At 49.3% G+C, this 26,290-nt stretch overlaps 2 protein-coding genes across 2 annotated transcripts in view; both read right to left on the bottom strand.

Moving 5' to 3' along the window:
- Window positions 1–937: 937 nt before the first annotated feature.
- LOC140106833 (transforming growth factor beta-1-induced transcript 1 protein-like) lies at window positions 938–6,848 on the bottom strand. Its single transcript, XM_072131482.1, has 5 exons — window positions 6,819–6,848; window positions 3,276–3,449; window positions 3,106–3,187; window positions 2,092–2,240; window positions 938–1,457 (listed from the first exon to the last, which is right to left on the bottom strand). Exons 1-5 carry the CDS (start codon window positions 6,846–6,848, stop codon window positions 1,191–1,193), a joined length of 702 nt encoding a protein of 233 aa, XP_071987583.1. The 3' UTR covers window positions 938–1,190.
- Window positions 6,849–12,268: 5,420 nt separating this feature from the next.
- Window positions 12,269–26,290, bottom strand: part of LOC140106831 (transforming growth factor beta-1-induced transcript 1 protein-like) — a 17,557-nt gene continuing 3,535 nt past the window's right edge. The window contains exons 2-5 of the mRNA XM_072131481.1: window positions 14,303–14,476; window positions 14,133–14,214; window positions 13,119–13,267; window positions 12,269–12,484 (exon numbers count right to left, since the gene is read on the bottom strand). Coding sequence (XP_071987582.1) covers window positions 12,269–12,484; window positions 13,119–13,267; window positions 14,133–14,214; window positions 14,303–14,476 — 621 coding nt within the window. The remainder of the gene's footprint in view (window positions 12,485–13,118; window positions 13,268–14,132; window positions 14,215–14,302; window positions 14,477–26,290) is intronic.

Raw genomic sequence — 26,290 nt, 5'->3', positions numbered from 1 at the left:
AGGGGGCGCCAGCACCAGGAGTGTCACATCATTATACAGGCTGTCAGTCATGTGTATAGGAGTATCTCATACACACAGGCTGAGGGGGCGCCAGGAGGGTCACATCATTATACAGTCATGTGTATAGGAGTCAGTCATGTGTATAGGAGTATCTCATACACACAGGCTGCAGGGGGCGCCAGCACCAGGAGTGTCACATCATTATACAGGCTGTCAGTCATGTGTATAGGAGTATCTCATACACACAGACTGCAGGGGCACCAGCAACAGGAGTGTCACATCATTATACAGGCTGTCAGTCAAGCACTGGGGTTTGGTTGTGCCTCCCACTTATGAACAGGCAGGACTGTTGAATATTTTAAATGACTCATTGGACCTCTCTCTCAGGTCAATTGCATACAGCTTTTGTACCTGATTGCTTAATTTGCAGGCATATAGAGGGGCAATGAAGGGATGGGGAGATGCTTTCTAATGAGCTTATGAAAATATATTTACTTTTGGGGGTTATTTTACCTGACAGGTTCTCTTTAAACCCTCCTGCTGAAGCAGTCACTCTTCCTTAGCCTGAAGCTCCCTATACCAGGATGGTAGCAACATTTGCCAAACACCATCCAACCAGCAACCTTGGACCAGTTAAGTGGTTGTCATGGAATAAGGGAACTATAAATGTATGGTTGACATCCCTTGTCTGTTTAATCCCTATCGCAAGCTGCAAACATCAAGGGTACCGCATTTACCTTCCACACAGGGAACCTGGGCTATCCTGGGAGTTGATGTTGCATATGTACTACATGTGACTTAAATACAGTAAGTTAGCCGTGTTCAATTACACCTCAGAATCTTAGAAATTGCGCATCCATAAAAAAGATCCCACCACTTAACCTCTACACATTGATACAACTTTACAATTTATGTTAAGACAATTTATTTCATTATTTTAGAGCAAAAAAAGAAAAATAAGTGCACATCATCTCTGTGTAAGTATAACAATTCTCTCTAGACATAATATCTCATAAATTCTTTAAGCTGGTGAAAGCTGATATGGAATAAGTGTCACTCAACTGAAGGATAAATAGGAATGGATATAAGGGTTAAAATGTCTATACATAATCATTGATCATAGCTCACTTCTTTTCCCATTGTAAATTATTACGATGTTCACCCGTAACATTATCTGTAGGACTTAATATTTATCCATACAAGCGAGCAAAACAAGCCTGACAGTACGGTTTGCCTTCTTGTTCTCGGAAGGTGCCTTTGTTAAGTTGTCTTAGGCAAAAGGTGCAGTTCAAATGCTGAGGATGAAACTTCCGTCCCATGGCGGTTACACAGCGACCAGTTATAGGCTGATCACACCCAGCGCATAGGGAGCCACGACAAGAGTGGTAATGAGTCTCACACAGCGGAAGGCCGTCGTTCTCAAAGAAACTTCCGTTGAGAAAAGGGGTACGACAGACCTAGCGAAAACAAAAAAGTCCCAGGCTGGTTAGATCAAACACAAGAAATAGACTCCACAAACAGAATTAAGTAGTAATGAGATTTACCGGGAGCATTGGACACACACCAATCTTGCTAATCGAAAGTCAAAATAAGAAACCGGGACTGATTCTGTCTCCTCCATATGCTCCATAGCTAATTCATACAACAGAAAATCTACTCATTGCCTCATCGTAATAAGTGCACTATATAGGCTGCATGATACAGATGAGCTTGGGAAGTCATCAGCACCTTGGATCGACATCTATAGGAATGATAAGTGCACTATAGCAGCTGCTTATCATGGGCCACAGATGTCATAACCCTAACCCTGTATATATATATATATATATGTGAACCAGCACATTCGCTGGTTAGGGTTAACCCTACGGAAGCTCCTCTTCTAGCACCTATGTAGCTTACATAACGAATTACAGCGATCGTTACCCCACTGGAGCTAATGTACGAGACTTAGTGCTCATTCACATCTAGACTCTATTCTGTCTATTTCTTTGATTTATACTATAATTCTGAGAACTCATGTAATTAGACCTGCCGTCTTAGAGGGAATCGCAGATCTCAGCTTTTCCTGAGGGCTTGTGTTTCAATACTCACATGACACACAAAACATTGCGGATGCCACAAGCCATTTAACGCTGATATGTAACTTTCCTTCACGGGTTCAGAACAGCCAGCACAGACTGTGCCAAAGAGGCGATAGTAATCATATGAGCAGTAGGGATCCTCATCCTTTTCATGGAACCCTGAAGGACACGAGAGAAGAAACATCTATATCTATAGGAAGTATATTCACAGGCGCCAAACTCAATCACATGAGATGTCCTGATACTGAGGGATGATGAGATGTGGATGGTTCAGAGGTCATCATACAGTAGTTAGGCTACATTCACACTAACGTATGGAGGACGTATATACGGCCGATATACATCCCCCCATACACTTCTATAGGCGCACGGCGCCCTACAGGAGCGGTACGGTGCAGAACATGTGCGGCACCGTACCGCTCCATACCAGGAAAAGGATAGGACCTGTCCTATCTTTTGCCGTAATACGGCACCGTGCCCCATTACTTCCTATGGAGAGGGGCGGGGGTGAGCTGCGCTCACCTCCTCCTCCTCTCCCCGCGCACTGCCGTTGCCCGCTACGGTACGGGTGGGCAACGACAGTGTGAATGTAGCCTTAGAGTTCTGTAGTAATAGGTGACATTTATTTCTTACTGCGGGTAAAAGCCTCAGCAGCATTTGTGATACTTCTTCAGATGACAGCTATTCCTCTTGACCTAGCTAAACACATGCATACTGGTTTACATGAAGGGCAAAAGATGTAAGCAGCGGCCTTTCCTCTGACATCTGGGGCCCCCATACACATTAGGGGGTGCGGGTCTGGCCATTGGAATATGCATGCCCCAGTGGTGAATGCTGGAATGCTATTTAGTTAGGAGAGAAGAGTCAAGTATTCTGTATATGTCAGCTTATACAAGCCGCTTAAATAAGGAAGACACAGGAGAACGATATAACTTTACTATTATCATCTGCAGAATCTGCTATGCAATTTAATAACATGTTCAGTTATGCTTCAATTATAAAGACGAGTCGGCTTGGGTTTCACCTTCTTCCCCAATTGGTTTCCTGCAGATTTTACAGCAGAAATGCTCAGGATGCCAGGTCCGACCAAGAGCAGTCACTAAATTCTATAAAACAAAAAGAAATGAGAACCAACCCAATAAAGAGGCAAATCATGAGCCACACAGCCACAAGAGAGGACAAAAGGGACATTACCTTTAAGATGGGAAGGTCACACAATGCACAGCGCGGAGAAAACAGAGCAAAGTAATCTTTTTCACAATATGGACGTCCATCTTTCTCAAAGAAATTTGTGGTCCCAATAAGTGACTTACAGTGGGCACACACAAAGTGTTCAGGATGCCAAGTGTGTCCTAATGCCGTCACCACCTAAGAAAGAGGGAGAACGCTGGTTAAATAATATGACATAACACATCCTTTCTACACACGTAACAAATCTGTGAAATAGTTAGAGCAATAGCTCTCAACCTTTCTAATGCTGCGACCCCAAACCATGTACAAGAAAATAACTACTATAATACTGCCCCCTATGTACAAGAATATAACTACTATAATACTGCCCCCTATGTACAGGAATATAACTACTATAATACTGCCCCCTATGTACAGGAATATAACTACTATAATACTGCCCCCTATGTACAAGAATATAACTACTATAATACCGCCCCCTATGTACAGGAATATAACTACTATAATACTGCCCCCTATGTACAGGAATATAACTACTATAATACTGCCCCCTATGTACAGGAATATAACTACTATAATACTGCCCCCTATGTACAGGAATATAACTACTATAATACTGCCCCTATGTACAGGAATATAACTACTATAATACTGCCCCCTATGTACAGGAATATAACTACTATAATACTGCCCCCTATGTACAGGAAAATAACCACTATAATACTGCTCCCTATGTACAAGAATATAACTACTATAATACTGCCCCCTATGTACAGGAATATAACTACTATAATACTGCCCCCTATGTACAAGAATATAACTACTATAATACTGCCCCCTATGTACAAGAATATAACTACTGTAATACTGCTCCCTATGTACAGGAATATAGCTACTATAATACTGCCTCCTATGTACAGGAATATAACTACTATAATACTGCCTCCTATGTACAAGAATATAACTACTATAATACTGCCCCCTATGTACAGGAATATAACTACTATAATACTGCCCCCTATGTACAGGAATATAACTACTATAATACTGCCCCCTATGTACAGGAATATAACTACTATAATACTGCCTCCTATGTACAAGAATATAACTACTATAATACTGCCTCCTATGTACAGGAATATAACTACTATAATACTGCCCCCTATGTACAGGAATATAACTACTATAATACTGCCCCCTATGTACAGGAATATAACTACTATAATACTGCCCCCTATGTACAGGAATATAACTACTATAATACTGCCCCCTATGTACAAGAATATAACTACTATAATACTGCCCCCTATGTACAGGAATATAACTACTGTAATACTGCTCCCTATGTACAGGAATATAGCTACTATAATACTGCCCCCTATGTACAGGAATATAACTACTATAATACTGCCCCCTATGTACAAGAATATATCTACTATAATACTGCCCCCTATGTACAGGAATATAACTACTATAATACTGCCCCCTATGTACAGGAATATAACTACTATAATACTGCCCCCTATGTACAAGAATATAACTACTATAATACTGCCCCCTATGTACAGGAATATAACTACTGTAATACTGCTCCCTATGTACAGGAATATAGCTACTATAATACTGCCCCCTATGTACAGGAATATAACTACTATAATACTGCCCCCCTATGTACAAGAATATATCTACTATAATACTGCCCCCTATGTACAAGAATATAACTACTATAATACTGCCCCCTATGTACAGGAATATAACTACTATAATACTGCCCCCTATGTACAAGAATATAACTACTATAATACTGCCCCCTATGTACAAGAATATAACTACTATAATACTGCCCCCTATGTACAAGAATATAACTACTATAATACTGCCCCCTATGTACAAGAATATATCTACTATAATACTGCCCCCTATGTACAAGAATATAACTACTATAATACTGCCCCCTATGTACAGGAATATAACTACTATAATACTGCCCCCTATGTACAAGAATATAACTACTATAATACTGCTCCCTATGTACAAGAATATAACTACTATAATACTGCCCCCTATGTACAGAATTATAACTACTATAATACTGCCCCCTATGTACAGGAATATAACTACTATAATACTGCCCCCTATGTACAGGAATATAACTACTATAATACTGCCCCCTATGTACAAGAATATAACTACTATAATACTGCCCCCTTGCTGTGAGGACGTGTGTGAGCTGAGCTCCTGAGTCTCTGCATGTCTGGAGCTAGCCCAGGGCGGGGCCACCCTGGGTGGGGAGATTCCCCAGGCAAGGCCCAGGCTTCCAGGCCTACACCGGGAGTGAACTCCCAAAAACCTTCTAGGGATGCGGATCCCAAAGTAAGCAGTAAAGATTGTGGACAGATTGCAGACAATGCAGTTGTGATAAGAAAGAATGAAAAAGTAACTGAAGCAGCAATGAAAGCAGCAAGTCCCATGACCAGCCAGCGTGGAGGAACACAGGTGATGCAGCAGAGTGTGAGACAAGCAGCTGGTGCACAGCCCCCCACTCCTGCACCCAGACAGAGGAGAACGTCTCTGGAGAGACAGACCCTGCGAGAGAACCTGCAGCAGAGGGATGTGGTGTCCAGCATGGCCGCTCCAGGCCGCACCAGGTCAGCAGTAAAGCCGCAGACTGTTACCATGAGCACTGCACAGTGTGAACAGGCCCCTGCAAGTGCAAGCTACAGGCCTGGAAAGGAGACGGGTGCACCAAAACCATCTGGAGCTGCACCCCGACCAGCGCAGCAGGGGAAGGAGACCGTGCGAGCGCCTGAGCTGCAGTTGGCAGAGGAGATACCGACCCTGGTAAGGAGGATGGGGGAGCTGACTAACCATAAGAAAATGCTGCAGATGCAGATAGACTGTATGTACTCTCTTAGAACTGCACACCCTGAAAGTAGCACCCTGTATAACTCCAAGCTGCAGGGACTAGGCATAGAGCTGGCACAGGTGGTCAGGGATATGGACTGTGTCCTGGAGAGGATGGGACCCCTGGCCGAGTCATACAGGAACCAGGAGCGCTTCTCCCAGCAGAGGCAGAGCTGTGACTCTGGGCCCCGGGCCCCTACAGCACAAGCTGGTTCCGTTACCCCAGATGTCTCCCCACGTGTGACACAGATTCTCAGGCCTGCGAGCTTTTCATTCCAGAAGGGACAGACACCAGATCAGCCGCAGAGCTCTGCAGCAGTCCCAGAGCAGGTGCATGGACCTGTAGTACCACAAGTCCCAGCAGTGTCTGTGCAGCAGCAGGATGGTGAACTTGCATCTATGGCTCAGGGTGATGCGGTGACCCAGGAGAACTCTAATGTGTTTGAGACTGGGGACACTGTTGGACATTCTGCTGTAACTGAGGGGTCGGGGGACAGAGGGGACCCTCAGTCTATCTGGGATGTTCAGCCGGGGGATAACATAGAGGTGGATGGGGGGCAGGGAGTTGTGAAGAATAATGTGTGTGACTTCCCCCCTTTAACATCGGGCCCCCTTGGAAAGTCAGGTCCCTCTAGTTCAGACCCTCCCCCCAACACCAGGAGTGAGCCCCATCCGGAACCTCCTAAAAACGCCTGGAGCCGCGGTGCTCCCTCCTTCACCTCCGATGCGCACTACTCCGGGCAGGCGTTTAAGAGGAGGAACGTGGTGCGCTTTAAGAATAGAGGCGACAAGGAAGATCTCCCAGATAGGAGGTTTGTGGTGCGGGATCTCCTGTGTCGCCAGATGGGGTTCTCCCCAGATGATATGCTGGCGGTCATCAACCTTCCAGACAGACAGGGCTATGATGTCAGCTTTAAGCTTATGTCCAGTCTGGACAGGTTCTGGGATAAACTCCCCCGGTTCAGGGACACAGATGGCTGGAGCAGGTTTGTGTTTGTCCCCATATCCAGACCAGGTACTGTGGTGGTCAACATAATATTTTGGAACGAGTCTGTTCCCCCTCAGGATATTCTGGTGTGGCTCAGGCACCATTGTGATCTGGTGTCTGACCTCACTAAGAACCGAGACGCCGACGGTATCTGGACTGGGGGGTGGAAGGTGCTGGTAAAACTGAGACAGTTTAACAACATTACCCTGCACCTCCCCAACTCCTTCTATATAGTGTGGGGATTTGGCCCAGTAGAGACCGTGGTAGCGGGGTGCTGGGATGCAGTTCAAGACAGGGACACCAGGGTACAGTCCAAACAGGTCTCGCCTGCGTTTATTGCAGCAAAATAAAACCAGCCTTTACATTCAGGTATTTGAATAAACAAAAGAAAACCTACCCGTCAGGGTGCTAACTATACACAATAGTCCACTAGCTCACACTAAACAAAAGATCATGTGGCTGCTCCAGACCCACAGGTCAGAGCTGTGTCCTCTCAGCCTCCTTCCACAGAGAGACAACCCACTCAACTCTGCTGAGTCATTTTATCCAGGCTAATTAGGCTGTTCCCATCACCTGTGTCCAAGGTGCTGGACAAACCCACCTCAGCACTAAGGCCTTGCATAGAAGCAAAACCTAGGGGAAACATACCGCCCATCCACAGTTAACCCCTTCAGTGTCTCACATACCCTCCCCCTCTGTTTGACCCTGTGGGGACGAACACTTTTGGCCATCAGACAGTGGGTACGGGACAGGGCATCGGCATTCCCATGCAATTTTCCTGCTCGATGTTCCATCGTGAATTTAAAATTCTGGAGCATTAGGAACCACCTTGTGACCCTGGCGTTCCTCTCCTTGGCCTGACTCATCCAGGTTAGGGGAGAGTGATCGGTCACCAGTGTAAACTGCCGCCCTACCAAATAATACCTCAGGGATTCCAGAGCCCATTTGATCGCCAAGCACTCCCTCTCAACTATACTATAGTTCTTCTCAGGGGGTGTGAGCTTGCGGCTCAGGAATGTTACAGGATGTTCCTCACCCTCCACTACTTGGGACAGGACAGCCCCCAAGCCCACGTCAGAAGCGTCAGTCTGCACAATAAAGGTCTTGGTGAAGTTAGGGGTGATCAGTATCGGTCCCTCACACAAAACCGTCTTAAGTCGCTGAAACGCCCCCTCAGCCTCTTCACTCCACTTTACCATCACCGCCCTGCTACCCTTAGTCAGGTCAGTCAGAGGTGCCGCTATTGTCGCAAAATCGGGAATAAATCGGCGATAATAGCCCACTATGCCCAGAAAAGCCCTCACTTGCTTCTTGCTCAAAGGTCGTGGCCACTGCTGGATCGCCTCTACTTTATTTACTTGGGGTTTGATGACCCCTCGCCCAATACGGTACCCCAGGTAACGGGCCTCTTCCAGACCCAGTGCACACTTTTGGGGGTTCGCTGTCAGCCCTGCTGCCCTCAGGGAGTCTACCACTGCTTGTACTTTGGCTAGATGACTCTCCCAGTCGTTACTATAGACTATAATGTCATCTAAGTAGGCCGAGGCATAACTCCGGTGAGGTTTTAGCACGAGATCCATTAACCTCTGGAATGTGGCGGGAGCCCCATGTAGCCCAAAGGGGAGTACCACGTACTGAAAAAGCCCATCAGGGGTAACAAAAGCGGTCTTCTCTTTAGCCCTGTCAGTCAGGGGTACCTGCCAATACCCTTTCGTCAGGTCAAGGGTGGAGAAGAACCTAGCCTGTCCAAGTCGTTCTATCAACTCGTCAACCCTGGGCATGGGATAGGAATCAAATTTGGACACCTCGTTCAACTTCCTAAAATCATTGCAGAACCGTAGGGAACCATCAGGTTTGGGAATCAACACAATAGGACTCGACCAGTCACTTTTAGACTCCTCGATAACCCCCAGGTCTAACATCTGCCTGACTTCTTCGGCTATGGCAAGCCGGCGCGCTTCAGGGACCCGGTAAGGTTTTTGGTGTACCCGGATGTGGGGTTCGGTTATGATGTCATGCTTGATGACTGAAGTACGTCCCGGTAACTTAGAGAACACATCCATATTTCGGAGCACAAACTCCTTCGCTTCCTGAATCTGGGCCCTGGAGAGGGACTCCGAGATCCGTACTTCAGGCACCTTGGCATCGGGTACACCTACCTCCGGTGTCCCCTTCTTGGAGACAGATGCCTTCTCTACTCCCATGGCCATCAGGGACTCTCTTTCCCTCCATGGCTTTAGGAGGTTCACGTGGTATATCTGTTCGGGTTTCCTCCTCCCCGGCTGAGATACCCTGTAGGTTACCTTCCCCACTCTCTCCATGACCTCATATGGCCCTTGCCATTTGGCCAAGAACTTGCTCTCCACGGTGGGCACCAGAACTAGCACTCTGTCGCCTGGGTTAAAGGTCCTGAGTCTGGCTGACCTATTGTAGACCCTAGACTGGGCCTCTTGTGCCCTTGTCATGTGTTCCTTTACAAGGGGCATTACCGCCGCTATGCGGTCCTGCATAAGGGAGACGTGTTCTATCACACTACGGTGGGGGGTACTCTCCTGCTCCCAGGTCTCCTTGGCTACATCCAAAAGCCCACGTGGGGAACGGCCATATAACAGCTCAAAGGGTGAGAAACCCGTGGAGGACTGGGGAACTTCACGTATGGCAAACATCAAATAGGGCAACAAACATTCCCAGTCCTTCCCATCTTTGCTGACCACCCTCTTAAGCATCCCCTTCAAGGTCTTATTAAACCTCTCGACCAGGCCATCTGTCTGAGGATGATACACAGAGGTGCGGAGCTGTTTTACCTGTAGTAACTTGCACATCTCCTTCATTACCCTAGACATGAATGGGGTACCCTGGTCAGTCAAGATTTCCTTGGGGAGGCCTGTGCGTGAGAACACCTGGAACAGCTCCCTAGCAATATTTTTGGAGGAGGTGTTCCTTAATGGAATCGCCTCGGGATACCGCGTAGCGTAGTCCAGGATAACTAGGATGTATTGGTGCCCCCTGGAGGATTTGACTATGGGGCCAACCAGATCCATTGCAATCCGTTCAAAGGGCACTTCTATGATCGGTAGCGGGACCAAAGGACTCCTGAAGTGGGAGACCGGGGCAGTAAGTTGGCACTCAGGGCAGGAGCTACAATACCGGTTTACCTCCTCCCATACCCCGGGCCAGAAAAATCGCTGCAGGATCCTCTCTCGGGTCTTCTCAGCACCTAAGTGCCCTCCCAGCACATGTTTGTGTGCCAACTCTAGCACCAGCCTACGGTGAGATTGGGGTACTACAAGTTGCTCAACCTCCTCACCCCGTATCTGGTCGACCCTGTACAACAGTTCCCCAATAATCACCATTCGGGGGTATATTTTATCAGCCCCTGGTATTTGGAGTACCCCATTTATCACCTTGACATTCTCCCGTGCTTTAACCAAGGTAGGGTCCTGTAGCTGTGCAGCCCCAAAATTGTCACGGGAAATCTCAAGGTCCAGCATGTCGGCCACCTCCTCGTGGCCCTCGACCTCACCAGCTAGGACCTCTAGGGGAGAGAATTCATCACATGGGGTCACCCCTACTGCTGGTGTGTGTACATCGGCCTCAAAGGGTTCAGGGGCCAAGGCCGGACATACCTGATGTCCATTATCTGCAACAGCACCTGAGGTGGGTCTTCGTCTCCAGAGGTCCCAAAACACCGGTAAGTCTCTGCCGATAATAGCCTCATGAAAAAGGGTCCCCACCACCCCCACTTCATGGGTAACAGTACCACAAGGGGTATGTAGGTTGATGACAGCAGTGGGATATTCGCGAGTGTCCCCATGTATACACAACACTCCCACTCTCCGCCCACTGTATAGTCCAGGATCAACCAAAGTTCCCCGCACCAGGGTGACCAGACTCCCTGAGTCTAGCAAGGCTTCCACTATGTGACCACCGATTGTGACCATGCATACTTGGGGTTCTGCACCCGTGACTGACTCTGCCGCCAGAACTGGCCGGGCAAACAGTGACACTCGCCGGGTCTGGTTGCAGTCCATTGGCTCCACTGACAGTGGACAGTTGGCAGCAATATGGCCCATTTCATGGCACCGCCAGCACTGGATACGGCCATGACCTCTGTCACGAGCCTCACTGGGTTTCTGGGTATCCACGCCCCCCAATGAACCCCCTCCCAACCTGACATGTCTCCCCTTTTCCGCAGTAGCAGTCTTACCAGCTGGTTTGGTGACCCTGTCACTGGCACTGCTTCGTGTGGGAGAGGTAAGTAGAAGGTCCTCCGTAGCTCGATACCTCTCTACAAGGGACACAAGCTCCTCAGCTTTTGTGGGACCGGCCTGTCCAACCCACCGCTGGAGCCGAGAGGGCAGAGAACGGGTGAACTTGTCGAGGACCACTCTCTCTACCATCTGTGCTGGGGTGCAGTCCTCTGGTTGTAGCCACTTCCGGACAAGATGGATCAGGTCATGCATTTGGGAGCGTGGGGGTAATTTTTCTGAGTAAGCCCACTGGTGGACCCGGCTGGAGCGAACTTGAACGGTGACCCCAAGACGAGCCAGAATCTCCGCCTTTAGCTGGGGGTACTTACGGGCCTCCGTTTCACTCAGGTCGTAGTAAGCCTTCTGCGACTCGCCGGTCAGGAACGGTGCCAGGACATCTGCCCACTGCTCAGCCGGTAACTCCTCTCGCTCAGCTACTCGCTCGAACACAGTGAGATACGCCTCCACGTCGTCGGTCGTCGCCATTTTTTGTAAGGCCTTTTGTACTGCAGCCCGTGCGGAATGCTGGACAACCGGGTACCCTTGCAGACCAGTATGGGACCCCTCAGTAGTCGTCGCTTGCGGTGCTGCCATCATGCCAGAAAACTTCTCCATCATCAGCTGGAACATGGCTCGGGATTCTTCCTGCTGCTGGCGGGACCTCTCCTCCTGCAGCTGGAACATGGCTTGCTGCTGACGGGACCTCTCCTCCTGCTGCTGGAGCATGGCTTGCTGCAGCTGCCGATTAGCCTGGGACTCTTCCTGCTGCTGCTGCCGATTAGCTCTGGCCTCCTCTTGCAGGTATTTAATAAAGTCCTCCATCTTGGCTGTATCCTGCAATTTGCCTGATGCTTTCAGCCAGGCCATGCAATGTTGCAGGATGTATCAAGCCTTCCAGGTGTATGTCTTTTTGAACTGCCCGCAATCCGAATGGCGGTTACACAGCGACCAGTTATAGGCTGATCACACCCAGCGCATAGGGAGCCACGACAAGAGTGGTAATGAGTCTCACACAGCGGAAGGCCGTCGTTCTCAAAGAAACTTCCGTTGAGAAAAGGGGTACGACAGACCTAGCGAAAACAAAAAAGTCCCAGGCTGGTTAGATCAAACACAAGAAATAGATTCCACAAACAGAATTAAGTAGTAATGAGATTTACCGGGAGCATTGGACACACACCAATCTTGCTAATCGAAAGTCAAAATAAGAAACCGGGACTGATTCTGTCTCCTCCATATGCTCCATAGCTAATTCATACAACAGAAAATCTACTCATTGCCTCATCGTAATAAGTGCACTATATAGGCTGCATGATACAGATGAGCTTGGGAAGTCATCAGCACCTTGGATCGACATCTATAGGAATGATAAGTGCACTATAGCAGCTGCTTATCATGGGCCACAGATGTCATAACCCTAACCCTGTATATATATATATATATATGTGAACCAGCACATTCGCTGGTTAGGGTTAACCCTACGGAAGCTCCTCTTCTAGCACCTATGTAGCTTACATAACGAATTACAGCGATCGTTACCCCACTGGAGCTAATGTACGAGACTTAGTGCTCATTCACATCTAGACTCTATTCTGTCTATTTCTTTGATTTATACTATAATTCTGAGAACTCATGTAATTAGACCTGCCGTCTTAGAGGGAATCGCAGATCTCAGCTTTTCCTGAGGGCTTGTGTTTCAATACTCACATGACACACAAAACATTGCGGATGCCACAAGCCATTTAACGCTGATATGTAACTTTCCTTCACGGGTTCAGAACAGCCAGCACAGACTGTGCCAAAGAGGCGATAGTAATCATATGAGCAGTAGGGATCCTCATCCTTTTCATGGAACCCTGAAGGACACGAGAGAAGAAACATCTATATCTATAGGAAGTATATTCACAGGCGCCAAACTCAATCACATGAGATGTCCTGATACTGAGGGATGATGAGATGTGGATGGTTCAGAGGTCATCATACAGTAGTTAGGCTACATTCACACTAACGTATGGAGGACGTATATACGGCCGATATACATCCCCCCATACACTTCTATAGGCGCACGGCGCCCTACAGGAGCGGTACGGTGCAGAACATGTGCGGCACCGTACCGCTCCATACCAGGAAAAGGATAGGACCTGTCCTATCTTTTGCCGTAATACGGCACCGTGCCCCATTACTTCCTATGGAGAGGGGCGGGGGTGAGCTGCGCTCACCTCCTCCTCCTCTCCCCGCGCACTGCCGTTGCCCGCTACGGTACGGGTGGGCAACGACAGTGTGAATGTAGCCTTAGAGTTCTGTAGTAATAGGTGACATTTATTTCTTACTGCGGGTAAAAGCCTCAGCAGCATTTGTGATACTTCTTCAGATGACAGCTATTCCTCTTGACCTAGCTAAACACATGCATACTGGTTTACATGAAGGGCAAAAGATGTAAGCAGCGGCCTTTCCTCTGACATCTGGGGCCCCCATACACATTAGGGGGTGCGGGTCTGGCCATTGGAATATGCATGCCCCAGTGGTGAATGCTGGAATGCTATTTAGTTAGGAGAGAAGAGTCAAGTATTCTGTATATGTCAGCTTATACAAGCCGCTTAAATAAGGAAGACACAGGAGAACGATATAACTTTACTATTATCATCTGCAGAATCTGCTATGCAATTTAATAACATGTTCAGTTATGCTTCAATTATAAAGACGAGTCGGCTTGGGTTTCACCTTCTTCCCCAATTGGTTTCCTGCAGATTTTACAGCAGAAATGCTCAGGATGCCAGGTCCGACCAAGAGCAGTCACTAAATTCTATAAAACAAAAAGAAATGAGAACCAACCCAATAAAGAGGCAAATCATGAGCCACACAGCCACAAGAGAGGACAAAAGGGACATTACCTTTAAGATGGGAAGGTCACACAATGCACAGCGCGGAGAAAACAGAGCAAAGTAATCTTTTTCACAATATGGACGTCCATCTTTCTCAAAGAAATTTGTGGTCCCAATAAGTGACTTACAGTGGGCACACACAAAGTGTTCAGGATGCCAAGTGTGTCCTAATGCCGTCACCACCTAAGAAAGAGGGAGAACGCTGGTTAAATAATATGACATAACACATCCTTTCTACACACGTAACAAATCTGTGAAATAGTTAGAGCAATAGCTCTCAACCTTTCTAATGCTGCGACCCCAAACCATGTACAAGAAAATAACTACTATAATACTGCCCCCTATGTACAAGAATATAACTACTATAATACTGCCCCCTATGTACAGGAATATAACTACTATAATACTGCCCCCTATGTACAGGAATATAACTACTATAATACTGCCCCCTATGTACAGGAATATAACTACTATAATACTGCCCCCTATGTACAAGAATATAACTACTATAATACTGCCCCCTATGTACAGGAATATAACTACTGTAATACTGCTCCCTATGTACAGGAATATAGCTACTATAATACTGCCCCCTATGTACAGGAATATAACTACTATAATACTGCCCCCTATGTACAAGAATATATCTACTATAATACTGCCCCCTATGTACAGGAATATAACTACTATAATACTGCCCCCTATGTACAGGAATATAACTACTATAATACTGCCCCCTATGTACAAGAATATAACTACTATAATACTGCCCCCTATGTACAGGAATATAACTACTGTAATACTGCTCCCTATGTACAGGAATATAGCTACTATAATACTGCCCCCTATGTACAGGAATATAACTACTATAATACTGCCCCCCTATGTACAAGAATATATCTACTATAATACTGCCCCCTATGTACAAGAATATAACTACTATAATACTGCCCCCTATGTACAGGAATATAACTACTATAATACTGCCCCCTATGTACAAGAATATAACTACTATAATACTGCCCCCTATGTACAAGAATATAACTACTATAATACTGCCCCCTATGTACAAGAATATAACTACTATAATACTGCCCCCTATGTACAAGAATATATCTACTATAATACTGCCCCCTATGTACAAGAATATAACTACTATAATACTGCCCCCTATGTACAGGAATATAACTACTATAATACTGCCCCCTATGTACAAGAATATAACTACTATAATACTGCTCCCTATGTACAAGAATATAACTACTATAATACTGCCCCCTATGTACAGAATTATAACTACTATAATACTGCCCCCTATGTACAGGAATATAACTACTATAATACTGCCCCCTATGTACAGGAATATAACTACTATAATACTGCCCCCTATGTACAAGAATATAACTACTATAATACTGCCCCCTTGCTGTGAGGACGTGTGTGAGCTGAGCTCCTGAGTCTCTGCATGTCTGGAGCTAGCCCAGGGCGGGGCCACCCTGGGTGGGGAGATTCCCCAGGCAAGGCCCAGGCTTCCAGGCCTACACCGGGAGTGAACTCCCAAAAACCTTCTAGGGATGCGGATCCCAAAGTAAGCAGTAAAGATTGTGGACAGATTGCAGACAATGCAGTTGTGATAAGAAAGAATGAAAAAGTAACTGAAGCAGCAATGAAAGCAGCAAGTCCCATGACCAGCCAGCGTGGAGGAACACAGGTGATGCAGCAGAGTGTGAGACAAGCAGCTGGTGCACAGCCCCCCACTCCTGCACCCAGACAGAGGAGAACGTCTCTGGAGAGACAGACCCTGCGAGAGAACCTGCAGCAGAGGGATGTGGTGTCCAGCATGGCCGCTCCAGGCCGCACCAGGTCAGCAGTAAAGCCGCAGACTGTTACCATGAGCACTGCACAGTGTGAACAGGCCCCTGCAAGTGCAAGCTACAGGCCTGGAAAGGAGACGGGTGCACCAAAACCATCTGGAGCTGCACCCCGACCAGCGCAGCAGGGGAAGGAGACCGTGCGAGCGCCTGAGCTGCAGTTGGCAGAGGAGATACCGACCCTGGTAAGGAGGATGGGGGAGCTGACTAACCATAAGAAAATGCTGCAGATGCAGATAGACTGTATGTACTCTCTTAGAACTGCACACCCTGAAAGTAGCACCCTGTATAACTCCAAGCTGCAGGGACTAGGCATAGAGCTGGCACAGGTGGTCAGGGATATGGACTGTGTCCTGGAGAGGATGGGACCCCTGGCCGAGTCATACAGGAACCAGGAGCGCTTCTCCCAGCAGAGGCAGAGCTGTGACTCTGGGCCCCGGGCCCCTACAGCACAAGCTGGTTCCGTTACCCCAGATGTCTCCCCACGTGTGACACAGATTCTCAGGCCTGCGAGCTTTTCATTCCAGAAGGGACAGACACCAGATCAGCCGCAGAGCTCTGCAGCAGTCCCAGAGCAGGTGCATGGACCTGTAGTACCACAAGTCCCAGCAGTGTCTGTGCAGCAGCAGGATGGTGAACTTGCATCTATGGCTCAGGGTGATGCGGTGACCCAGGAGAACTCTAATGTGTTTGAGACTGGGGACACTGTTGGACATTCTGCTGTAACTGAGGGGTCGGGGGACAGAGGGGACCCTCAGTCTATCTGGGATGTTCAGCCGGGGGATAACATAGAGGTGGATGGGGGGCAGGGAGTTGTGAAGAATAATGTGTGTGACTTCCCCCCTTTAACATCGGGCCCCCTTGGAAAGTCAGGTCCCTCTAGTTCAGACCCTCCCCCCAACACCAGGAGTGAGCCCCATCCGGAACCTCCTAAAAACGCCTGGAGCCGCGGTGCTCCCTCCTTCACCTCCGATGCGCACTACTCCGGGCAGGCGTTTAAGAGGAGGAACGTGGTGCGCTTTAAGAATAGAGGCGACAAGGAAGATCTCCCAGATAGGAGGTTTGTGGTGCGGGATCTCCTGTGTCGCCAGATGGGGTTCTCCCCAGATGATATGCTGGCGGTCATCAACCTTCCAGACAGACAGGGCTATGATGTCAGCTTTAAGCTTATGTCCAGTCTGGACAGGTTCTGGGATAAACTCCCCCGGTTCAGGGACACAGATGGCTGGAGCAGGTTTGTGTTTGTCCCCATATCCAGACCAGGTACTGTGGTGGTCAACATAATATTTTGGAACGAGTCTGTTCCCCCTCAGGATATTCTGGTGTGGCTCAGGCACCATTGTGATCTGGTGTCTGACCTCACTAAGAACCGAGACGCCGACGGTATCTGGACTGGGGGGTGGAAGGTGCTGGTAAAACTGAGACAGTTTAACAACATTACCCTGCACCTCCCCAACTCCTTCTATATAGTGTGGGGATTTGGCCCAGTAGAGACCGTGGTAGCGGGGTGCTGGGATGCAGTTCAAGACAGGGACACCAGGGTACAGTCCAAACAGGTCTCGCCTGCGTTTATTGCAGCAAAATAAAACCAGCCTTTACATTCAGGTATTTGAATAAACAAAAGAAAACCTACCCGTCAGGGTGCTAACTATACACAATAGTCCACTAGCTCACACTAAACAAAAGATCATGTGGCTGCTCCAGACCCACAGGTCAGAGCTGTGTCCTCTCAGCCTCCTTCCACAGAGAGACAACCCACTCAACTCTGCTGAGTCATTTTATCCAGGCTAATTAGGCTGTTCCCATCACCTGTGTCCAAGGTGCTGGACAAACCCACCTCAGCACTAAGGCCTTGCATAGAAGCAAAACCTAGGGGAAACATACCGCCCATCCACAGTTAACCCCTTCAGTGTCTCACATACCCTCCCCCTCTGTTTGACCCTGTGGGGACGAACACTTTTGGCCATCAGACAGTGGGTACGGGACAGGGCATCGGCATTCCCATGCAATTTTCCTGCTCGATGTTCCATCGTGAATTTAAAATTCTGGAGCATTAGGAACCACCTTGTGACCCTGGCGTTCCTCTCCTTGGCCTGACTCATCCAGGTTAGGGGAGAGTGATCGGTCACCAGTGTAAACTGCCGCCCTACCAAATAATACCTCAGGGATTCCAGAGCCCATTTGATCGCCAAGCACTCCCTCTCAACTATACTATAGTTCTTCTCAGGGGGTGTGAGCTTGCGGCTCAGGAATGTTACAGGATGTTCCTCACCCTCCACTACTTGGGACAGGACAGCCCCCAAGCCCACGTCAGAAGCGTCAGTCTGCACAATAAAGGTCTTGGTGAAGTTAGGGGTGATCAGTATCGGTCCCTCACACAAAACCGTCTTAAGTCGCTGAAACGCCCCCTCAGCCTCTTCACTCCACTTTACCATCACCGCCCTGCTACCCTTAGTCAGGTCAGTCAGAGGTGCCGCTATTGTCGCAAAATCGGGAATAAATCGGCGATAATAGCCCACTATGCCCAGAAAAGCCCTCACTTGCTTCTTGCTCAAAGGTCGTGGCCACTGCTGGATCGCCTCTACTTTATTTACTTGGGGTTTGATGACCCCTCGCCCAATACGGTACCCCAGGTAACGGGCCTCTTCCAGACCCAGTGCACACTTTTGGGGGTTCGCTGTCAGCCCTGCTGCCCTCAGGGAGTCTACCACTGCTTGTACTTTGGCTAGATGACTCTCCCAGTCGTTACTATAGACTATAATGTCATCTAAGTAGGCCGAGGCATAACTCCGGTGAGGTTTTAGCACGAGATCCATTAACCTCTGGAATGTGGCGGGAGCCCCATGTAGCCCAAAGGGGAGTACCACGTACTGAAAAAGCCCATCAGGGGTAACAAAAGCGGTCTTCTCTTTAGCCCTGTCAGTCAGGGGTACCTGCCAATACCCTTTCGTCAGGTCAAGGGTGGAGAAGAACCTAGCCTGTCCAAGTCGTTCTATCAACTCGTCAACCCTGGGCATGGGATAGGAATCAAATTTGGACACCTCGTTCAACTTCCTAAAATCATTGCAGAACCGTAGGGAACCATCAGGTTTGGGAATCAACACAATAGGACTCGACCAGTCACTTTTAGACTCCTCGATAACCCCCAGGTCTAACATCTGCCTGACTTCTTCGGCTATGGCAAGCCGGCGCGCTTCAGGGACCCGGTAAGGTTTTTGGTGTACCCGGATGTGGGGTTCGGTTATGATGTCATGCTTGATGACTGAAGTACGTCCCGGTAACTTAGAGAACACATCCATATTTCGGAGCACAAACTCCTTCGCTTCCTGAATCTGGGCCCTGGAGAGGGACTCCGAGATCCGTACTTCAGGCACCTTGGCATCGGGTACACCTACCTCCGGTGTCCCCTTCTTGGAGACAGATGCCTTCTCTACTCCCATGGCCATCAGGGACTCTCTTTCCCTCCATGGCTTTAGGAGGTTCACGTGGTATATCTGTTCGGGTTTCCTCCTCCCCGGCTGAGATACCCTGTAGGTTACCTTCCCCACTCTCTCCATGACCTCATATGGCCCTTGCCATTTGGCCAAGAACTTGCTCTCCACGGTGGGCACCAGAACTAGCACTCTGTCGCCTGGGTTAAAGGTCCTGAGTCTGGCTGACCTATTGTAGACCCTAGACTGGGCCTCTTGTGCCCTTGTCATGTGTTCCTTTACAAGGGGCATTACCGCCGCTATGCGGTCCTGCATAAGGGAGACGTGTTCTATCACACTACGGTGGGGGGTACTCTCCTGCTCCCAGGTCTCCTTGGCTACATCCAAAAGCCCACGTGGGGAACGGCCATATAACAGCTCAAAGGGTGAGAAACCCGTGGAGGACTGGGGAACTTCACGTATGGCAAACATCAAATAGGGCAACAAACATTCCCAGTCCTTCCCATCTTTGCTGACCACCCTCTTAAGCATCCCCTTCAAGGTCTTATTAAACCTCTCGACCAGGCCATCTGTCTGAGGATGATACACAGAGGTGCGGAGCTGTTTTACCTGTAGTAACTTGCACATCTCCTTCATTACCCTAGACATGAATGGGGTACCCTGGTCAGTCAAGATTTCCTTGGGGAGGCCTGTGCGTGAGAACACCTGGAACAGCTCCCTAGCAATATTTTTGGAGGAGGTGTTCCTTAATGGAATCGCCTCGGGATACCGCGTAGCGTAGTCCAGGATAACTAGGATGTATTGGTGCCCCCTGGAGGATTTGACTATGGGGCCAACCAGATCCATTGCAATCCGTTCAAAGGGCACTTCTATGATCGGTAGCGGGACCAAAGGACTCCTGAAGTGGGAGACCGGGGCAGTAAGTTGGCACTCAGGGCAGGAGCTACAATACCGGTTTACCTCCTCCCATACCCCGGGCCAGAAAAATCGCTGCAGGATCCTCTCTCGGGTCTTCTCAGCACCTAAGTGCCCTCCCAGCACATGTTTGTGTGCCAACTCTAGCACCAGCCTACGGTGAGATTGGGGTACTACAAGTTGCTCAACCTCCTCACCCCGTATCTGGTCGACCCTGTACAACAGTTCCCCAATAATCACCATTCGGGGGTATATTTTATCAGCCCCTGGTATTTGGAGTACCCCATTTATCACCTTGACATTCTCCCGTGCTTTAACCAAGGTAGGGTCCTGTAGCTGTGCAGCCCCAAAATTGTCACGGGAAATCTCAAGGTCCAGCATGTCGGCCACCTCCTCGTGGCCCTCGACCTCACCAGCTAGGACCTCTAGGGGAGAGAATTCATCACATGGGGTCACCCCTACTGCTGGTGTGTGTACATCGGCCTCAAAGGGTTCAGGGGCCAAGGCCGGACATACCTGATGTCCATTATCTGCAACAGCACCTGAGGTGGGTCTTCGTCTCCAGAGGTCCCAAAACACCGGTAAGTCTCTGCCGATAATAGCCTCATGAAAAAGGGTCCCCACCACCCCCACTTCATGGGTAACAGTACCACAAGGGGTATGTAGGTTGATGACAGCAGTGGGATATTCGCGAGTGTCCCCATGTATACACAACACTCCCACTCTCCGCCCACTGTATAGTCCAGGATCAACCAAAGTTCCCCGCACCAGGGTGACCAGACTCCCTGAGTCTAGCAAGGCTTCCACTATGTGACCACCGATTGTGACCATGCATACTTGGGGTTCTGCACCCGTGACTGACTCTGCCGCCAGAACTGGCCGGGCAAACAGTGACACTCGCCGGGTCTGGTTGCAGTCCATTGGCTCCACTGACAGTGGACAGTTGGCAGCAATATGGCCCATTTCATGGCACCGCCAGCACTGGATACGGCCATGACCTCTGTCACGAGCCTCACTGGGTTTCTGGGTATCCACGCCCCCCAATGAACCCCCTCCCAACCTGACATGTCTCCCCTTTTCCGCAGTAGCAGTCTTACCAGCTGGTTTGGTGACCCTGTCACTGGCACTGCTTCGTGTGGGAGAGGTAAGTAGAAGGTCCTCCGTAGCCCGATACCTCTCTACAAGGGACACAAGCTCCTCAGCTTTTGTGGGACCGGCCTGTCCAACCCACCGCTGGAGCCGAGAGGGCAGAGAACGGGTGAACTTGTCGAGGACCACTCTCTCTACCATCTGTGCTGGGGTGCAGTCCTCTGGTTGTAGCCACTTCCGGACAAGATGGATCAGGTCATGCATTTGGGAGCGTGGGGGTAATTTTTCTGAGTAAGCCCACTGGTGGACCCGGCTGGAGCGAACTTGAACGGTGACCCCAAGACGAGCCAGAATCTCCGCCTTTAGCTGGGGGTACTTACGGGCCTCCGTTTCACTCAGGTCGTAGTAAGCCTTCTGCGACTCGCCGGTCAGGAACGGTGCCAGGACATCTGCCCACTGCTCAGCCGGTAACTCCTCTCGCTCAGCTACTCGCTCGAACACAGTGAGATACGCCTCCACGTCGTCGGTCGTCGCCATTTTTTGTAAGGCCTTTTGTACTGCAGCCCGTGCGGAATGCTGGACAACCGGGTACCCTTGCAGACCAGTATGGGACCCCTCAGTAGTCGTCGCTTGCGGTGCTGCCATCATGCCAGAAAACTTCTCCATCATCAGCTGGAACATGGCTCGGGATTCTTCCTGCTGCTGGCGGGACCTCTCCTCCTGCAGCTGGAACATGGCTTGCTGCTGACGGGACCTCTCCTCCTGCTGCTGGAGCATGGCTTGCTGCAGCTGCCGATTAGCCTGGGACTCTTCCTGCTGCTGCTGCCGATTAGCTCTGGCCTCCTCTTGCAGGTATTTAATAAAGTCCTCCATCTTGGCTGTATCCTGCAATTTGCCTGATGCTTTCAGCCAGGCCATGCAATGTTGCAGGATGTATCAAGCCTTCCAGGTGTATGTCTTTTTGAACTGCCCGCAATCCGAAGCACCATATGTGGGGATTTGGCCCAGTAGAGACCGTGGTAGCGGGGTGCTGGGATGCAGTTCAAGACAGGGACACCAGGGTACAGTCCAAACAGGTCTCGCCTGCGTTTATTGCAGCAAAATAAAACCAGCCTTTACATTCAGGTATTTGAATAAACAAAAGAAAACCTACCCGTCAGGGTGCTAACTATACACAATAGTCCACTAGCTCACACTAAACAAAAGATCATGTGGCTGCTCCAGACCCACAGGTCAGAGCTGTGTCCTCTCAGCCTCCTTCCACAGAGAGACAACCCACTCAACTCTGCTGAGTCATTTTATCCAGGCTAATTAGGCTGTTCCCATCACCTGTGTCCAAGGTGCTGGACAAACCCACCTCAGCACTAAGGCCTTGCATAGAAGCAAAACCTAGGGGAAACATACCGCCCATCCACAGTTAACCCCTTCAGTGTCTCACAATAGGTAGAGAAAAGGGTGTCTGCTTCTATCCCGGGCAGCCACGGAAGTGCTTTAGATGTGGTAGGATTGGTCACGTGGCCAAAGTATGTACGGTAGTTAAATGCAACCTGTGTGGGGAGGTCGGCCATCTCAGTGCCACCTGTGAGACGGTCAGATGCAACCTCTGCGGAGAGATGGGCCACCCGCACAAGGATTGCCCGGAGGCCTGGCATAACATCGCCAGGGACTTATCAGATGATGAGATGGTGCAGGAGGCAGACGCCTTAGAGGAGGAGGCCTTGGTGTCGGGGCAAATTCTGACTAGGCGGGAGGTACAGGGGTCAGGTGATGCAGAACCCCAGCAGTCAGAGAGTGCTCAGGGGAGTGTGGAGGTTGTAACCCAACACCAACTTCAGGCCGCCACCTCTATAGTACCCACTGAATATGAGGAGGTGAAAAAGAATAAAAGGAAGAAAAAAGACAAATCCTCCCGTAAGCCTGAGGAGTACAGTGCGGAGCCTAAGACCAGGAGGAAGTCCAGTGGTGATGCCGGGGTCATGGTCCTCTCCAACAGGTTTGATGCTCTGTCATCAGATGGGGACTTTGAAAAAGAGCTAGAAAGAATTGATAATGAGTGTGAGGTGGACACAGGGGATCCTCCAACTAAGAAGAAGCCCCCTCCTGTAGAGGCTGCTGAGGAGTCGGACATGGAGACTGGTGGTAGACAGGAGGACTTTGATTCTGACACATGATGATGGGGGTCGCTGCTCTGCTTTTTCTCGTTGTAATGGCTGTATTCTCTCTAAAAGTTGCTTCTAGCAACGTTAACAGCATTAAAGTAAGAAGGACCAGACACGCCGTGTATGACCACCTGAGATATCTGGACGCTGATGTCATATTTCTGCAGGAGACCCGTCTGACCACCTTAGGGCATCTCCGTGAGGCTGAGCGTGAGTGGCGGTCTGGTCCTTCTTACTGGTCACTGGCTGTGGAGCCGTACGCCGGGGTCGCCATACTGTTTAACACCACAGACGTGACGGTGCACAGGCTGACGGAGGTCGCTATGGGGAGGTGCCTGCTGCTAGAGGTGACCATCCATGGTAGGCGGCTCCGGCTGATCAACATCTATGGCCCACAGACAGTGACAGAGAGAATCCAGCTGTTCAATGAGGTGAAGCAGCATTTATTTACCTCAATCCCTGTAGTAATGGCGGGCGACTTTAATGTTACCATGACATCGGGTGACAGGTCCTCGGGCAGAGCAGTGGTCAGAGACTCCAGGGTCCTACAGAGCATAATATCACAGGCAAACCTACGCGATGTATTTACCTTGGAAGGGAGGAAACCTAAGTACACCTATACGTGTGCTGACAGGCACAGCAGGATCGATATGGCTTTTGTGAGTCCCTCAGAGAATGTTAATGGGATGATTGAGAGGGTCGTCCCATATTCTGACCATCTTGTCTTATTGTTTCACCTAGGAGCCACTAACCGCTCGGATATTGGTCGGGGGTTATGGAGGCTCAATTCTAGCATCCTGGATGATGTCTGTGTCCAGAATTGTATCCACTCCCTTTTTCAGGACCAGCTCCAGAGAGTAGACTTCTACGACAACATATGTGACTGGTGGGAGAACGTCAGGGAGGAGATCAGGTCCCTCTTAAAGAGACTGTCAGTGAAGAAGGGTAGAGTAAGTACAGCCAGTATCTCAGGCTGCGGAAAGAATTGGAGTCACTGTATTCGGCGGGTGGGGATGACAAACAAAAGATTGACCGACTGAAGTCTGAGATAAAGCAGTATCAGTACAGCCGCTACACGTCCCTGGTAATAGAAAGAGATTACGGAAAATTGGGCGTTCCTGATCCGTATGAAAATTGCCGGGAACGTGTGGCCAAGAAATCAATCACAGGTCTCACTGACTCCCAGGGAGTTTTACAGGAATCTCGGGAGGGTATCCTGGGGGTGGTGAGATCCTACTATGCTGAGTTATTTCAGAAAAAGGTTTTGGATAAAGAGAAAATGGCTCAATTCTTGGAGGCAACTCCAGGCCCTGACACTAAAGATTTGGACTTTTCTCCTTTGACAGCAGGAATAACAGAGGAGGAGGTTAAAGAGGCCATTGATAAGTTACATCTGAAGAAGGCACCAGGTCCTGATGGGATAACAGCAGAATTCTATAAGAAGTTCAGAGACCTCTTGGCTCCAATCCTTGTGGATGTGTTTACAAATTGTCTAGAAAATCACCTGATGCCTCCATCCATGAGAGTGTCCTCCCTTATTTTGCTGTCCAAAGGTAAGGAGCCTAGTGACATCAAGAACTGGAGGCCGATTGCCCTCTTGAATGTCGACCGGAAGATTTTGGCAAAAATTCTGTTTTCTAGGTTAGTCTGTTTGTCCCCGGCACTGTTGGCAGGCTCTCAGTACGGCACGGTAAGAGGGCGGAACATCTCTGGAGCAGTCATCTCGATAAGAGAGATGTTTGAGAGATGTAAAGCTCTGAGGTGTGGGAGATATGTTGTAGGTCTGGACCAGGCTAAAGCCTTTGACAGGGTTGACCACGATTATCTATGGGCCACTTTGTCAAAGTACGGTATTCCGGGACAATTTATAGATTGGCTGAGAACTTTGTATAGAGAGGCGAAGAGCTTTCCTCTGATCAATGGTTGGCAGGAGGACACTTTCGGAGTAGAGGCGGGGGTGAGGCAGGGCTGCCCCCTGAGTCCACTGCTGTATGTGTTTGCCATAGACTTGTTTCTGCGATCACTGCAGCGGTGCGATTTTCAGGGGGTGCCGGTCCCCCATTGCTTGCCTTTGAAGGTAGTCGCCTACGCGGATGATGTGACTGTGGTGATATCTGAACCTCGTGAGGTGGAGATGTTATCTGCAGCCATCAGAAGTTACGCAGAGGCCTCCGGGTCTCTGGTCAACCTTGAGAAGAGTCAAGCTTTCTGGACATTGGATACTGCTCCTGGCTTTGATCTGCCACAATTCGCCAAGGCCTCCACCCATATTAAGATCCTTGGGGTGAAATTTGGGAGGGAAGACAATGCCAAACTAAATTGGTCTCCCGGGCACCCCGCGCGTCGCTTCCTCCGTCGGGCCCCCGTCCTCTGCCATCGCCCAGGGAGTCGCGCTGGTCTGGAGAGAGCGCGAGGGTGCAGGCTTCCGGACGCCCGCCTCCCTCTTCGATCCCTCGACAGGCGACTCGCCACCAGGACGGAGTCAACCCCGCTATTGTCTCGGTGCCTTGCCACGCAACCGCCCCTTCTCCT

This window comes from Engystomops pustulosus, unplaced genomic scaffold, assembly GCF_040894005.1.
Source record: "Engystomops pustulosus unplaced genomic scaffold, aEngPut4.maternal MAT_SCAFFOLD_18, whole genome shotgun sequence".
Classification (NCBI taxonomy): Eukaryota; Metazoa; Chordata; class Amphibia; order Anura; family Leptodactylidae; genus Engystomops; species Engystomops pustulosus.
The sequence above is the reverse complement of the archived record's forward strand: the minus strand, read 5'-3'. Positions and strand labels throughout refer to the sequence as shown.

Excerpts from the sequence above, each read along its gene's own strand:
- LOC140106833 (XM_072131482.1), bottom strand. The coding sequence starts at position 6,848 with ATGGGGCTCACTCCTGGTGTTGGGGGGAGG. Across the intron at positions 3,450-6,818 it reads CTCCTGGTGTTGGGGGGAGG|GTGGTGACGGCATTAGGACA; the intron begins GTCTGAACTAGA and ends CCTCTTTCTTAG. Across the intron at positions 2,241-3,105 it reads GAAACCAATTGGGGAAGAAG|GGTTCCATGAAAAGGATGAG; the intron begins GTGAAACCCAAG and ends CGTGTCCTTCAG.